Consider the following 17,408-nt stretch of genomic DNA (forward strand, 5'->3'; position numbering starts at 1 on the left):
CAGTGATGCGTCATAGCTGGAACATTGCCAAAACGTGGTGGACGGTGAAAATTGTTTTCATGTTGTCTCATCCCCATACAATAAAACATACGAGTACAGAGTATAGAAAACACACGAGTTAATTATTACACATTTTAGGTACTGTACGCATTGTGTGACAATGTTTTGCATTATTTTTAATCTGATAGCAATCTTTCATCTTAAACCTCATAAGGGGCTCATTTATATGCTTTATAATGGACAAAAACATTTTTATTCAATTTTTGGAGAGATTTTGGATATGTTTCTGGACACCTAGTATTTTAGACCACTGTACTGACTGAAAGCTGTAATTCCCATTTGAAAATTATGCAACAGTGATTTTCTTGAGTCAAAACAGTTGATTTGTAGTGAAATACATGGATATGTTATGATTTACAGCAATGCATAATTTAGACATTTTGGATAGATTTGGAGATGCTGGGTACACTGCTTAGTTTTTGCTTCATACATCTATAGTAGTCTCATATCCACCCTTAGATTTTATGAACTTGTGGTCAGAAGTTTTTGACCTAGCACATGTATAGTTTAACCTCCTGCATATATTCAATCTCGCAGTATTTCATTGCGAACTTAAAAAGTGCAAATTTATTTTGATTTTTGTCAAAACAATTGCATTTGTGGCACTTTATTTCTTCCAAAATTATGAATATAAACTAATCTGTGTTAGTATTGTAAATTGTACAAATGTCTTGCTTCATTTAAGCCATTTTCAAGTCTCTGTGGTGTTCACGTCTGGGTTATAAAGCTTTAAATAGGTACCCCCTAAATGGGCAAGGATTGGCAAAATTTGGCTTGTGCCTTAAGAGGTTAAAATTAAAAATAACACCCTTGCACAAAACCCAAGATCTAATATTTGGATTAACTCAGATCACATCGGTGTATTTAATCGACTAAAATCTGTGTGCGCGAGTGTGCATGTGCGCATGTGTTTGTGTGTGTGTGTGTTTGTTCGTGTGTGTGTGTGTTATAATAGGACAAACCCAATCAAATAGTGTTCCTTGCAAAATTAGTCCCATTCTGTGATTTAATATGTTGTAGGTCGTTATGCTTCCTATTAGTCTTTAACTGCGTGGTTTAATCTGTTACTTTTTAAAGTGTGTCAGTGATTTGTTATGTGCATTATTTGATTTTTTATCTGCACAGGTTGATTCGTGTTTGTGTGGAACATGTTGCATTCGCAAAAAAGAAATGTGGGACAAGGCTGAATTTGATCATAATTTTTTCTTGTTGCTAATTGAGTTTTTTTCATTTTTTGCAATGATGTCTATGTCCATATGAGGTCTTAAATTTTAAGGTTTAAAAATTAATTATTTTCTTCTAGAAACTTGTGTATGTCTTTTCACAACAGATAGAACAGTTGTTTACATGTAGTTCATAATTTTCAGATTTCTTTCTCTGGTGTTGATCTTTTGAAGAATTACTGGAAAGAATTCTTCCACTTTCCGTTTATCTATTTTCTAATATGTTATCAAATATTTCCTAATTGAAATCAGTTGCATATCCATGCTCTTGGAAGGCATGCACAAAAGCAATATATCTGTGCTTTGAAGACCAGACACACCACAGGGGTTGGTTTTTAACTATGAAGCAGTTTCACTGTGAGAACACTGAGACTGAACTTGTGTACGCTACTGTGTGCCAAGCACCTACAGTAGACCTACCTGCATGTGTGCAAGAGAATTAAAGTAGGCAATACAGGGTTTGCAAACAAAATCACTTTACAAGAAAAATGAATCCATCTTAATGAAGATTTAGGTAGTAAATTAGACGACTCGACTGATGACAATTCAAACGGCTATTTATCAGCTCCAAATGTAAAATTCAATCAATCACAGATTTAAAAGAAAAACCATTTCCTGCTTGGACAGCAAATTAGACACAATATTCACTTTAGAGCATGTGTTTTCTGGCTGCAAATTCTAAAAATTCTCCGGCGGACCTGGTTCAGCCTCAGGCCATAAATGAGGGGATTCAGGATCGGCGGAACAAGGAGGTACTCCAGGGACATGAAACTGCGGAGAGCGTGCAGATGAGTGGTGGGACCATAGCGAGCGTACAAAATGTCAAAAAAGAATGCGATCAAGAAGCTGGTCAGTGTGATTAAATGGGGCAAACAGGTCTGCATGAACTTACTCCGATCTTCCGGTGATCGCACAGAGACTTTTATGATATTGATGTAGGAAATAAAAATCAGCACTGCTTGTGAAATGTGAAAAAACATGAGAAATGTCCCATACACGTTGTTGATAGTGGTATCCACGCATGACAGCTTCACCACGGCCCAAACTGTGCAGTAAAGTTTGTCGATGTTGAATCGACAGAGGGGTAGTCTGGCTGTCAGGGCCACCAATGATAGTGATTCACAAATGCATACAAACCAGGTATAAAGTAGTAATTTCACAACCTTCTGAGGCGTGATGATAGAGTGGTAATTGAGCGGCTTGCATATCGCGATATACCTGTCATAAGCCATCACTGCTAGCGTAGCGAACTCACAGAATACGTAGCTGTATATTACAAATATTTGGGCCAGACAAGCTTCATATGAAATAACACTTAAGTCAGATGAAAGGTCCACCAATATTTTAGGATAAAATGCAGAGGCACCAAATATCCCATTTACACACAAGTTACAGAGAAATATAAGCATGGGCTCGTGGAGCGTTTTCTCCAAAATAATTGTCGCAATCAAAGTCAGGTTCACTGAAATTGTAAAAAGGTAAGCAAGAAATGTGACGACAAAATATTTGTGTTTGCTTGACATCGTCTCATTCAGTCCTTGTAGAACAAACAGTATTTTAGTTGAATTGTCCATGGTAGTTTTATAGCAGGTGTGAGGTTCCGAGACGTTCTTGCATCAGCTGTTCCAGTGTTCATTTTTCCTCCATCACAAACAGAAAATGGTTAAAATCCTACAACAGTTTTTTAAAATAACAAATATCTTGGAAAAGTAACGAAATCATGTGCTGACATTCAAACCAAAGGGCTAAAGTCTTCATTTGGCTTGTGTCTATTTGTACAATGAAGGCAACACACAGAAATATTTAATGTCTTGGTTCACAGCGTCAGGCTTTATATTTAGATTCCATCAAGCGCCATTGAGAATTACCAGCCAATCACCGGTCTTTATACAGCGACATGTGCAATGGCGTGCACCGACTCTCTAAGGGACAGGGGCAAAACATGAAGGGGGGGGGGGGTTGGTAGGCGTGCATTGGGTCACTCACACACACACACACACACACACACACCTTAAGCAAGACTGTCTCTCACTGGCATGCACAGTGATTAACCATCACTTTATCAAGTACTGAAGGTTTAAGCATGAAACTATCACATCAGGGGGACATCATTCCACCATTATTTCACTTATCACAGTGATTTTAATAAAGGCCTTCCCATTGCTTGAGACAAATGGGCACAAATAGAGTTCAATCACTGTTTGTAAGGATGTACAATTGCCACAGATCAACGGGGTGTCACCCGCAGCAGACCATTTGGGTGTCCCTGGGAAGTCTGGTTCAATGTATATTCCTTCCTAGGAACGTTCAAACTTCGTAATCTCCACACCCCTGAACAGTATGCTTACACCCTCACTTGTGGCTGTCTCGTTCAGATTTGTACGGAACGTTTGTCGTGGCACCGTAGCGAGTCTCCCTTTGCGCATCGAAATGAAACCTTTTCAATTGGAAAGTGGTCCTCAGTGTGTTACTGCACCTTTCCCGAACTTGGGTCCACATGGGAGATATGAATAGCTAACAATCCTAAGCATCGTGCTGTTCACTAACTCATATTTTAATATGCTTGATTCATATTATACATTGTCTTCTCGATATAAAGCCGTAAAGGAGGTTTGCAGGATAATAGGCTGGACCATAAAATGGCAGCTGTCCCAGTGGGGTGTCAGTCAGGACACAGGAATCTTGTTTTACTATTTATTGCACGTTCAAACACATAGGTACAGTCTATAGGTGCATACAGGTACTTATGTATCTGTCTGTGTGGTTTGTGTGTCAAGAACTCACACCTTTAGGTACAAGAACTAAACTGGAACATGCAAATTCAAATTCCAGCAGCCATACCTCCATGCACTCTGCTCCTACCAAATGGCTGAAGCTAAGCAGGTGTGGGCTTGGTTAGTACTTGTGTAGCCCTCCCACCACAATGCTCATTTACATAATATACATAGGTAATACTGAAACCTATGAAACTTCCACTAATACACGAAAATGCATGGGAGGAGCTGTGATGGGATGCACCAGTTTACTCTATGTCTAGGGATCTCACCTGGGAGACTGGGAGGCCTCAGGTAGCTTTAAAGATTTTAGTATGTAGGCCTAGCTATACTGCTTGTGAACAATGACTCCCATGCATAAACACTTTGACTCACAAGCCCCCACTTTGAGCACTCCCACTCAAAGAACCAGTTATTTTATTAACCTAAAATGGTGCTCTACTTGTGCGTAACATTTGACTCCATGTAGGCTATAAGGAGTACAACCACAATACCAAAATACACCAAATTATAATGGGCTTGATCAATTTCAAGAGAAAAATATGCAATAACACCATACACAGTCCAGAATATATCTTTAACTACAATAGTGGTATTTATTTTAAAAAAAGAAACACCACAGTGCCATCAACTTGACGCCATTCAAACTTAGGCAGCCCATACACACTGCATGGCCCCTGTAACTGTCACAGTACTAAATGAAAGAAATGAACACGAAACAAAAATAACAAACTAAAGAAAATAACCCGGGGTTTTAGGCTGTTCGTGCACAATTTGACTTTATACGTTGGCGCGCATGTTGGAGCTCATATGAATCCACACAAGAATAATGTTGAGGTTTACTCACACACACAGGAAAACAAGTCACTGGCGATCCGAATGCAGGTCCGACACAAACACACTCGTCCAGCCGCGTGCTATCCTCTTCGTGTGGCTAGCTGCAGATCAGCTAACCCGAAACAGTAGAGAAAACACTTCGACGAGAAGAAAATAAGAAAAACTGAAATTTACACCAAAACGTCCGCACCTTCCCATCCCGTACCTCGACTTAAATAAATGACGATGGCGAAAACCGATAATCAATTCCAAAACGTGCATTCAACTCAATTTCACTAAACAGTTTTACGATCTCTCCTGCACCGTGCACCATCTGCTTCTCTCTTCAGTTCTCTCTTCTAGTCCAACCCCTAACCAGTTCCCACTTGACCTCTTGTCGAACCCCCCATCGTGCAGCGTGATTGGACAACATATCTTCTAATCAGCACAGCAATAGGCGCCAGACAGTTCACTAAAAGTTTAACCAGACCTTCACTCTCCGTGAACTTTCTAAAGTAGTTCTCGTTTTATCAGCTTCTATCACGTGAACCAATTATCTAAATCACACAGTTGCATAGGATAAACTGCAGCTAGCCCCACACGAATGGCACAGAAAAAAAACACTGGCCTCTCTGAACAATATTAACCCAAATCCAAGAATTAATGAATGAATTAAAATACATTGCAAATATCAGATCAAATTGGCAAACATCTTCCAAGGGCACTACACTTGGATGGGAGACCACCAGGGAATACTGAGTTGCTGCTGGAAGTGGTGTTGGTGGGCCAGCAGGGGGCAATCTTCCCTCTGGTACAAATAAACCCCAATACCCCAGTGCAGTGACGGGGACACTGTGCTGTAGGAGATGCCGTCATTCGGATGAGACCTTAAACCGAGGTCCTGACTCTCTGTGGTCATTAAAGATCCCATGACACTTATTGCTAAGAGTAGGGGGTTCCCGGGTGTCCTGGCCAAATCCCAGATCTGGCTCTCGCAAAAACTTGCCACTAAAAATCATCCCCAGATTTAATTGGCTAAATAAATGTTCTCCACCTTCGCTAATGTGTGGTGAGCGTTCTGGCGCAAAATGGCTGCCGTGCATCACCCAGGTGGGTGCTACACATTGGTGGTGGGTGAGGTGAGTTCCCCTTCATTGTAAAGCACTTTGAGCATCTGGAAAAGTGCTCTATAAATGTAATTAATAATAATAATAAATTCTAACATAAGGAAATTAGTAAGTCCACATATTAACAGAATCTCTGAATCATTGTGGTCAAGAAAAGAACAGCAACTGCTAAGGAACACTGATACTAAAAAGGGGCTCTGTGATTGGCTGAAAGTCAATCGCACATTATCTTAGGGCCAATAGGAAGGTACAACATAACAAACTATACATACATTACACAATGGCCCAATTACAGTATTGTACAGCCATGGCTATAATAAAAAAAAATGCCTGAACATGAAAAAAGTCAACATGTTTTGCTAACAGCTGGTCTTCACCAGGGCTTGTAGCAGCCAATAATGTAATAACTACCATTAATGTAATAACTGCCAATAATGTAATAATTTTTCCTTTCTTAATGTAATAAAAGTCGATAACGTAATAACTTACCAATAATGTAATAAAATTTCTGAACCAATAACGTAATAACTTTTTGCACATAATGTAATAAGTTATTAGATTATTGACTGGTTATTACATTATTAGCTGGGTTTAAAAAAATCATGAAAAAAATGTAATAATAGGAGCCGATAATGTAATAATATACTTGTATCACTATATATAAGTTTTATTTATTATCAAGTGTCAGACTTCCATGACACTTACGCCTACCCTTACTGTTGCTTCTTTCAAATAGCTGCTCAAAAACCAGGCCAATCCTGACCCCTGAATCTTAGTCCTAACTCTGAGAAAACACACACACACACACCTACTCTCTCTCTCTCTCGGAATAAATTGTTTGTGTAACTTGATGGTTAGTATTATCTCCAGCCCTGCCTTATACTCCTTTGCCATTTGAGTACCAAATTAAGTGGGAGCACACATGTTTGCAAACACACACAATTATTCTTATGTTGTATAATATGAAATCTATACCTCTTTGAAGATGCTGTGTTCTCAAATAAAAAAGGCCACCACTTCCTTCCATGAAAAATATAATCTTTAATCAAGTGTATTTAAATAACTTCTTCAACCAAACTGGCACTATTATCCCTTGTGCTCAATTTTCAAACTCTTAATGCAAAATTCTAAACTGTAAAATATAGTATATATCATGACCTACAAAGATAACTTTGGTAACACATCTTTCAGTTTTATCATAATAATAAAGAATGGTTTACCGTCCCTTTTTTAAAGAATTAAACATTCCCTTGATACACATTGCATTTACAGTATCTATGCCAATTGGTCCCAGCATCATGTTTTGTCTCAGAAAACAATATGTTTCATTTTTTCAACAGAACTATTTTGTTAAATATTTCTTGCCCAAACTAATATAAAAGTAGTACTGATAATTATTTTAACAACATGCATTTTGCACTCCAAATTAGGAAGTATCGATAAGAGTATTGATAAGTATTGGTATTGATAAGCAGTATCAATAGTGGTATTGGTATTGATAAAATCCTAACCATGCCCATCCCTAGTTGTAGAAACTAACTAACTCACTAACAGGTGCAGTTTTCTCATGACATGGCTTGCCATTGTGCCCCTTTCTCTCTTGTTTTAAGCACTTCTTTCATGATGACTTGACTTGTGACTTGCCTGACCTGAGCAATGACTTGACTTGTCTTGCTTGACGTTTACTAGTGACTCGACTTGACTTGCTTGAGTCTGAACACAGTGACATGGGACTTGCTTGAGACTTGAAGGTTAAGACTTGAGACTTGCTTGTGACTTGCACAAGTGTGACTTACTCCCACCTCTGCCTCACTGTCAGGTGAAAAGAAGCAGTTGGCGACTCTACATGTATCAGAGGCATGTGGTAGTCTACACTTTCCCCAGACCAAGAGAGGATAGCGCATCGACCAGGACCGTGATACACACAGAGAATTGGTATTACAAATAAAATTGGAGAAAATGGAAAAAATAAAAAAGAATGAACTATAGATATCATTTGCTTTGGTTTTAGACTCTTTGTTGAGCTTGTCATGACTGTATTCAAATAGCCAGGGATGTCAATAGGGCAAGGACTCTAATTTGGTAATACATTTTTATGTAACCTTTCAGGAGTCAGGTTTGGTATATATACATGGAGAGAGAGAGTGCTGAATAGCTATAATAGTGTGGTTGAAACAGTTTGCTTGAAAAAGTTATTTAAATACATTTAATTAAAGATGACATTTTTCATGAAAAGAAATGGTGGTCTTTGTATTCGTGGACAAAGCATCATCAAAGAAGTATCGATTTCATATTAAATGACATACAAGAGTAATTGCCTGTGTTTGCAAACATATGTGCTCGCACTTCATTTGGTTCTCAAATGGTTAAGGAGTAGACGGCAGGGCTGGAGATAAGTCTAACCAAGCATCACAAACAAATAAATAGTCATAATTTCTAGAGAGAGAGTAGGTGTGTGTGTGTGTGTGCGTGTGCGCGTGCGTGGTCAGGTTTTTGAGCAGCCATTTGAAAGAGGAAACAAGGGTAAGTGTCATGGAAGTGTGACACTTTATAGCCAATAAATAAAACTTAAAGCGATATGAGTATATTATTACATTATCGGCTCCTGTTATTACATTTTTTAATGATTTTTTAAAAACCCAGCTAATAATGTAATAACCAGCCAATAATGTAATAACTTATTACATTATATGCAAAAAGTTATTACGTTATTGGTTCAGAAAATGTATTACATTATTGGTCAGTTATTACATTATCAACTTTTATTACATTAAGAACGAAAAAAAATTATTACATTATTGGCAGTTATTACATTAACGGTAGTTATTACATTATTGGCTGCTACAGGGCTTGAAAGAAGGAAGTTCAGGTGTGGTCTCACTTATATAGTCAATGTGACCACTTGGAGGCAAATGTGTCACATGAATAAAACAAAAATCTGCACATGTATGTGTGGCACTGGGTCCACCGGAGACGCGGATTGGTGTGTATTGTGCATGCATGCATCACCAATGCAGTCGGCATGTTTTAACAATTAAAAATAACACCCTTGCACGAAATAGAAGATCTTATTTTTTGATCAGCTCAGATCACATTGTGTATTTAATATACAAAAATCTGTGTGCGCAAGTGTGTGTGTGCGTGTGTTTGTGTGTGTGTGTGATTTAGATTTAAAAAAAAAACAAAAAACTATAATTTCCTGCCTGGACAGCAAACTTGACACAATATTCACTTTAGAGCATGTATTTTCTGGCTGCAAATTCTAAAGATTCTCCGGCGGATCTGGTTCAGTCTCAGGCCATAGATGAGGGGATTCAGGATCGGTGGAACAATGAGGTACTCCAGGGACATGATATTACGAAGTGCGTGCAGACGAGTGGTGGGACCATAGCGATCGTACAGGCGGTCAAAAAGAAATGTGATCAAGAAGCTGGTCACTGCGATTAAATGGGGCAAACAGGTCTGCATGAATTTACTCTGATCTTCCTCCGATCGCACAGAGGCTTTTATGATATTGACATAGGAAATCAAGATCAGCAATACCTGTGAAAAGTGAAAAATCATGATAATGTAGCCGTATACGTTGTTGATTGTGGTGTCCACACATGACAGCTTTGACACAGCCCAGGCTATGCAGTAAATCCTTTCAATTCTGTTTCCGCACAGGGGCAGTCTGGCTGCAAGGACCACGGCAATAGCAGATTCACAGATGGAAAAAAGCCAGGTGAAAAGCAGCAGTTTCACAACCTTCTGAGGCGTAATGATGGAGTGGTAATTGAGTGGCTTGCATATCGCGATATACCTGTCATAAGCCATCACTGCTAGCGTATTGAACTCGCAATATACACTGGTGTATATTACAAATATTTGAGCTAGACAAGCTTTATACGGAGTGACACTCAATTCAGATGAAAGGTCCACCAATATTTTTGGATAAAATGTACAGGCACCAAATATCCCATTTACACACAAGTTACACAGAAATATAAGCATGGGCTCATGGAGCGTTTTCTCCAAAATAATAGTCACGATCAAAGTCAGGTTCACTAAAATAGTAAAAAGATAAACGAAAAAAGTGACAACAAAGTATGTGCGTTTGTTTGACATCGTGTCATTCAGTCCTTGTAGAACAAACAGTATTTCAGTTGAATTCTTCATGGTAGTTTCGTGCACTCGATGTTGGTGACAATTTCTCCTGCGCCACAAACAGTAAAAAGAGGCAGTGAAGAATGATCAGTCTTCCTGTTTGTAAGGCTTGCAGATTTCCTACTCAGAAATTATCCAAATATTTTGTTCACAAATATTTGTCATTAGAATTAAATGCAATTAACTATATGGTTGAAATCCTTCAAGAGTTTTTCGAAATAACATTTAAAAAAAGCTTCATATACTGGAAAATAATGAAATCCTTTGCTGATGTTCAAGCCAAAGGGCTTAAGTTTTCATTCAGTTTGTTTCGAACCACACAAAGAAAGCACCACGCAGAAAAATTTAATGTTGATGTTCACCACGTCTGGATTTATATCTAGATTGTGTCAAGCCAGCCAATCACCGGCCTGTACACAGCAGCGTGTGCAATGGCGTGCACAGACTCTCTAAGGGTCAGGGGCAAAACATGAAAAAAGGTGGGGGTGGGGGGTGGGTGCATGCATTATGTCACTCTCTCTCTCATACACACACAGACACACACACACACCTTAAGTAGGACTTTTCTCTCAGTGGCATGTACAGTGAGAAGTTGGAAGTATGAAACGATCACTTAAAGGGGCCATTATTCCTTTATCATTGGATTTATGACAGTGATTTTAATAAAGGCCTTTGGTTGATATGAATGGCTAAACAATCCTTAGGATCGTGCTGTTCACGCACTCATATTTTAAAACACTTGATAATTTTAATACATTGTTTTCTCAATATAAAGCTGTAAAGGAGGTTTGCAGGTTCATAGGCTGGACCAGAAAATGGCAGCTGTCCCAGTGGGGTGTCAGTCAGGACACAGGAGTCAGGAATCTTGTTTTACTGTTTATTGCACGTTCAAATACATAGGTACAGTCCTTAGATGCATACAGGTGTTCATGTATGTGTCTGTGTGGTTTGTGTGTCAAGAACTCACAATTTTAGGTACAAGAACTAAACTGGAACATGCAAATTCTAACATAAGGAAATTAGTAAGTCCACATATTAACAGAATCTCTGAATCATTGTGGTCAAGAAAGGAACAGCAACTGCTAAGGAACACTGATACTAAAAAAGGGGCTCTGTGATTGGCTGAAAGTCAATCGCACATTATCTTAGGGCCAATAGGAAGGTACGACATAACAAACTATATACATTACACAATGGCCGAATCACAGTTTTGTACAGTCATGGCTATAATATAAAAAAGTATTTAAAAAAGCCTGAACATGAAAAAAGCCAACATGTTTTGCAAACTGCTGGTCTTCATCAGGGCTTAAAAGAAGGAAGTTCCAGTGTGGTCTCACCTATATAGTCAATGTGACCACTTGGAGGCAAATGCGTCACATCAATGAAACAAAAATCTGCACATGTATGTGTGGCATTGGGTCCACCGGCGACGCGGATTGGTGTGTATTGTGCATGCATGCATCACCAATGCAGACGGCATGTTTTTAAAATAAAAAATAACACACTTACACAAAATACAAGATCTTAATTTTGATCATCTTAGATCACATTGTGTATTTAATCTGCAACAATTTGTGTGCGCAAGTGTGTGCGTGCGTGTGTTTGTGGGTGTGTGTGTGTGTGTGTGTGCATGCATGCATCACCAATGCAGACGGCATGTTTTTAAAATAAAAAATAACACACTTACACAAAATACAAGATCTTATTTTTGGATCAGTTCACTTCACATTATGTATTTAATCTACAAAAATTTGTGTGCGCGAGTGTGTGTGTGTGGCTGTGATAATGAGACAAACCCAATCAAAAAGTGTTCCTTGCAGAATTATTCCCATTCTGTGTCATAATATGTGTAGTTTTGTTGTACTTCCCTTTAAATTTTAAACTGTGTAGTTTTATCTGTTACTTTTAAAAGTGTGTCTGAGAGTTATTCTCTGCATTATTTGATATTGTATATGCACTGATTTGTTTGTGAATTCGATCATTTCTTGCCTGTTGCTAATGGAGTTTTTTTTTTTTTGCAATGATGTCAATGTCCATATGAGGTAATACATTTTAAGGATTAAAAACGAATCATTTTCCTCTAGAAATTTTTGTATGCGTTTTCACAACAGAAACAAAAGTTATTTAAAGCCACATCATAATTTTCAAGTTTCTTCCTCTGTGTTGATCTTTTTAAGAATTACTGGAAACAAGTTTTCCATTTACTGTATATATATCATCTAATATGTTATCACACATTTCCTCATTGAAATCAGTTGCATATCCATGCCTTTGGAAGGTATGCACATAAGCAATATATCTGTGTTTTGAAGACCGGACACACTACAGGGGTTGGTTTTTAACTATGAAGCAGCTTCACTGTGAGAACACTGAGACTAAACATGTGTACGCTACTGTGTGCCAAGCACCTACAGTTGGCCTACCTGAATGTGTGCGAGAGAATTAAAGTAGGCTATACAGGGTTTGCAAACAAAATCACTTCACAAGAATTATTAATCCATCTTGAAGAAAATTTGGGTAGAAAATGAGACAACTGAACTGATAACAATTCAAAAGCCTATGTATCAGCTCCAAATGTTAAATTCAACCAATCACAGATTTTTTTTTTTTTAATCCATAATTTCCTGCTTGGACAGCACACTTGACACAATATTCATTTCAGAGCATGTGTTTTCTGGCTGCAAAATCTAAAAATTCTCCGGCGGACCTGGTTCAGCCTCAGGCCATAAATGAGGGGATTTAGGAGCGGTGGAACAAGGAGGTATTCCAGGGACATGAAACTGCGGAGAGCGTGCAGACGAGCGGTGGGACCGTAGCGAGCGTACAAGACGTCAAAAACGAGTGCGATCGTGAAGTTAGTCAATGAGATTAAATGGGGCAAACAGGTCTGCATGAACTTACTCCGATCTTCCTGCGATCGTACAGATGCTTTGACGATATTGACATAGGAAATCAAGATCAGCACTGCCTGTGAAATGTTAAAAAAAATGAGAAATGTCCCATACACGTTGTTGATAGTGGTATCCACGCATGACAGCTTCACCACGGCCCAAACTGTGCAGTAAAGTTTGTCGATGTTGAATCGACAGAGGGGTAGTCTGGCTGTCAGGGCCACCAATGATAGTGATTCACAAATGCATAAAAGCCAGGTAAAAAGCAATAATTTCACAACCTTCTGAGGCGTGATGATGGAGTGGTAATTGAGAGGTTTGCATATCGCGATATACCTGTCATAAGCCATCACTGCTAGCGTAGTGGTCTCACAGAATACATAGCTATATATTACAAATATTTGGGTCAGGCAAGCTTCGTACGAAATAACACTTAAATCAGATGAAAGGTCCACCAATATTTTTGGATAAAATGTAGAGGCACCAAATATCCCATTTACACACAAGTTACAGAGAAATATAAGCATGGGCTCGTGGAGCGTTTTCTCCAAAATAATTGTCGCAATCAAAGTCAGGTTCACTGAAATTGTAAAAAGGTAAGCGAGAAACGTGACGACAAAGAATGTGTGTTTGCTTGACATCGTCTCATTCAGTCCTTGCAGAACAAACAGTATTTTAGTTGAGTTCTCCATGGTAGTTTTATAGCAGGTGTGAGGTTCCGAGATGTTCTTGCGTCAGCTGTTCCAGTGTTCATTTTTCCTCCATCACAAACAGAAAATGGTTAAATTCCCACAACAGTTTTTTAAAATAACAAATATCTTGGAAAAGTAACAAAATCATTTGCTGACATTCAAACCAAAGGGCTAAAGTCTTCATTTGGTTTGTGTCTATTTGTACAATGAAGGCAACACACAGAAATATTTAATGTCTTTGTTCACAGCGTCAGGCTTTATATTTAGATTCCATCAAGCGCCATTGAGAATTACCAGCCAATCACCGGTCTTTATACAGCGACATGTGCAATGGCGTGCACCGACTCTCTAAGGGACAGGGGCAAAACATGAAGGGGGGGGGGGGGGGTGGTAGGCGAGCATTGGGTCTCACACACACACACACACACACACACATACACCTTAAGCAAGACTGTCTCTCACTGGCATGCACAGTGATTAACCATCACTTTATCAAGTACTGAAGGTTTAAGCATGTAACTATCACATCAGCGGGATATCATTCCACCATTATTTCACTTATCACAGTGATTTTAATAAAGGCCTTTGGTTGATATTGATAGGTTTGAACAATTAAGTTGCTTTCTGTGTCTTAACTTCATTCTGTATACACATTCCTACACTCACACTCTGTAACTGCTTCCCATTGCTAGAGACAAATGGGCACGAATAGAGTTCAATCACTGTTTGTAAGGATGTACAATTGCCACAGATCAACAGGGTGTCACCCGCAGCAGACCATTTGGGTGTCCCCGGGAAGTCTGGTTCAATGTATATTCCTTCCTAGGAACGTTCACACTTGGTAATCTCCACACTATTGAACAGTATACTTACACCCTCACTTGTGGCTGTCTCGTTGAGATTCGTACAGAACGCTTGTCGTGGCACCGTAGCGAGTCTCCCTTTGCGCATCGAAATGAAACCTTTTCAATTGGAAAGTGGTCCTCAGTGTGTTACTGCACCTTTCCCGACTTGGGTCCACATGGGAGATATGAATAGCTAACAATCCTAAGCATCGTGCTGTTCACTAACTCATATTTTAATATGCTTGATTCATATTATACATTGTCTTCTCAATATAAAGCCGTAAAGGAGGTTTGCAGGATAATAGGCTGGACCATAAAATGGCAGCTGTCCCAGTGGGGTGTCAGTCAGGACACAGGAGTCAGGAATCTTGTTTTACTATTTATTGCACGTTCAAACACATAGGTACAGTCTATAGGTGCATACAGGTACTTATGTATGTGTCTGGGTGGTTTGTGTGTCAAGAACTCACACCTTTAGGTACAAGAACTAAACTGGAACATGCAAATTCTAACATAAGGAAATGAGTAAGTCCACATATTAACAGAATCTCTGAATCATTGTGGTCAAGAAAGGAACAGCAACTGCTAAGGAACACTGATACTAAAAATGGGCTCTGTGATTGGCTGAAAGTCAATCGCACATTATCTTAGGGCCAATAGGAAGGTACGACATAACAAACTATATATACATTACACAATGGGCCGAATCACGTTTTGTACAGTCTTTGGGTATAATATAAAAGTATTTAAAAGCCTGAACAGAAAAAGTCAACATGTTTTGCAAACTGCTGGTCTTCATCAGGTAAAAGAAGGAAGTTCTTGGCTCACCTATAGTCAATGTGACCGGGGCAAATGCGCACATCAATGAAAAAAAATCTGCATGTATTGGCATTTCCCCGGCGATGGATTGGTGTTATTGTAGCATGCATCACCAATGCAGCATGGCATAGTTTGAACATAAAAATCAAACATTTACAAAACAGTCTGGTCTTCATCAGCTTTAAGAAGAATTCATTGGTCTCATATATATCAATGACACTTGAGTGCCCATAGCAAAATCTGCCATGTTGTGTGGATTGGGTGGTGGATTGGGGTGTTGCATGATGCATCACCAATGCAGCGGCATGTTTTTAAAATAAAAATAACACCTCACAAAATACAAGATCTTATTTTGGATCACTTCACATTTGTATTTAATCTACAAAATTTGTGGGCAGTGTGTGTGTGGGGGTGTGGTGGGGATAATGACAAACCCAATCAAAAAGTGTTCCTTGCAGAATTATTCCCATTCTGTGTCATAATATGTGTAGTTTGTTGTACTTCCCTTTAAATTTTAAACTGTGTGTTTTATCTGTTACTTTTAAAGTGTGTCTGAGAGTTATTCTCTGCATTATTTGATATTGTATATGCACTGATTTGTTTTGAATTGATCATTTTTTGCCTGTTGCTAATGGAGTTTTTTTTTTTCAATGATGCAATGTCCTATGAGGTAATACATTTTAAGGATTAAAATTAATCATTTTCTTCTAGAAATTTTTGTATGCTTTCACAACAGAATCAAAAGTTATTTAAAGCCACATCATAATTTTCAAGTTTTATTCCCTGTGTTGATCTTTTTAAGAATTACTGGAAAGAAGTCTTCCATTTTCTGTATGTATATCATCTAATATGTTATCACATATTTACGCATTGAAATCAGTTGCATATCCATGCCTTTGGAAGGTGTGCACATAAGCAATATATCTGTGTTTTGAAGACCAGACACACCACAGGGGTTGGTTTTTAACTATGAAGCAGTTTCACTGTGAGAACACTGAGACTAAACATGTGTACGCTACTGTGAGCCAAGCACCTACAATAGGCCTACCTGTATGTTTGCGAGAGAATTAAAGTAGGCTATACAGGTTTTGCAAAAAAAAATCTTAAAGAAAATGTAGGTAGTAAATGAGACAACTGAACTGTTAACAATTCAAACGCCTATATATCAGCTCCAAATGTTACATTCAATCAATCACATATTTAAAAAAAAAAAAATCTATCATTTCCTGCCTGGACAGCAAACTTGACACAATATTCACTTTAGAGCATGTATTTTCTGGCTGCAAATTCTAAAGATTCTCCGGCGGATCTGGTTCAGTCTCAGGCCATAGATGAGGGGATTTAGGAGCGGGAACAATGGGTATTCCAGGGACATGATAAACCACGAGTCGTGCAGAGCGGTCGGGACCGTAGCGAGCGTACAGAGGTCAAAAAGAAATGCGATCAAGAAGCTGGTCAATGCGATTAAATGGGGCAAACAGGTCTGCATGAACTTACTCCGATCTTCCGCTGATCGACAGAGGCTTTATGATATTGACATAGAAATCAAGATCAGCATGCCTGAAGTGAAAAATGAGAATTAGCCTATACGTTGTTAATGTGGTGTCCACGCATGACAGCTCACCACGGCCCAGCATGTGCAGTAAATCCTTTCAATTTTGTTTCGACAGGGGCAGTCTGGCTGTCAAGGGCCACCATAACTAGGATTCACAGATGGCATAAAAGCCAGGTAAAAATCAGCAATTTCACAACCTTTTGAGGCGTGATGATAGAGTGGTAATTGAGTGGCTTGCATATCGCGACATACCTGTCATAAGCCATCACTGTTAGCGTATTGAACTCGCAGAATACGATGAGTATATTACAAATATTTGAGTGAGACAAGCTTATATGAATGACACTCAATTCAGATGAAAGGTCCCCAATATTTTTTGGATAAAATGTAGAGGCACCAAATATCCCATTTACACACAAGTTACAGAGAAATATAAGCATGGGCTCTGGAGCGTTTTCCA

At 38.7% G+C, this 17,408-nt stretch overlaps 3 protein-coding genes across 3 annotated transcripts; all 3 read right to left on the bottom strand.

Annotated features, from left to right (window-relative positions):
- Nucleotides 1-1,849: 1,849 nt before the first annotated feature.
- On the bottom strand, nucleotides 1,850-3,033 carry LOC135235572 (olfactory receptor 2B6-like). The gene has a single exon (XM_064301154.1). It carries the CDS (start codon nucleotides 2,855-2,857, stop codon nucleotides 1,928-1,930), a length of 930 nt encoding a protein of 309 aa, XP_064157224.1. The 5' UTR covers nucleotides 2,858-3,033; the 3' UTR covers nucleotides 1,850-1,927.
- Nucleotides 3,034-8,884: 5,851 nt separating this feature from the next.
- Nucleotides 8,885-10,469, bottom strand: LOC135236866 (olfactory receptor 1E16-like). The gene has a single exon (XM_064303450.1). It carries the CDS (start codon nucleotides 10,156-10,158, stop codon nucleotides 9,229-9,231), a length of 930 nt encoding a protein of 309 aa, XP_064159520.1. The 5' UTR covers nucleotides 10,159-10,469; the 3' UTR covers nucleotides 8,885-9,228.
- A 1,865-nt stretch (nucleotides 10,470-12,334) lies between these two features.
- On the bottom strand, nucleotides 12,335-13,922 carry LOC135236891 (olfactory receptor 4S1-like). Its single transcript, XM_064303478.1, has one exon. The coding sequence runs from the start codon at nucleotides 13,727-13,729 to the stop codon at nucleotides 12,800-12,802; it is 930 nt and encodes a 309-aa protein (XP_064159548.1). The 5' UTR covers nucleotides 13,730-13,922; the 3' UTR covers nucleotides 12,335-12,799.
- Nucleotides 13,923-17,408: the final 3,486 nt, after the last annotated feature.

This window comes from Anguilla rostrata, chromosome 12 (genome assembly GCF_018555375.3).
Source record: "Anguilla rostrata isolate EN2019 chromosome 12, ASM1855537v3, whole genome shotgun sequence".
In the NCBI taxonomy this organism is placed as follows: domain Eukaryota; kingdom Metazoa; phylum Chordata; class Actinopteri; order Anguilliformes; family Anguillidae; genus Anguilla; species Anguilla rostrata.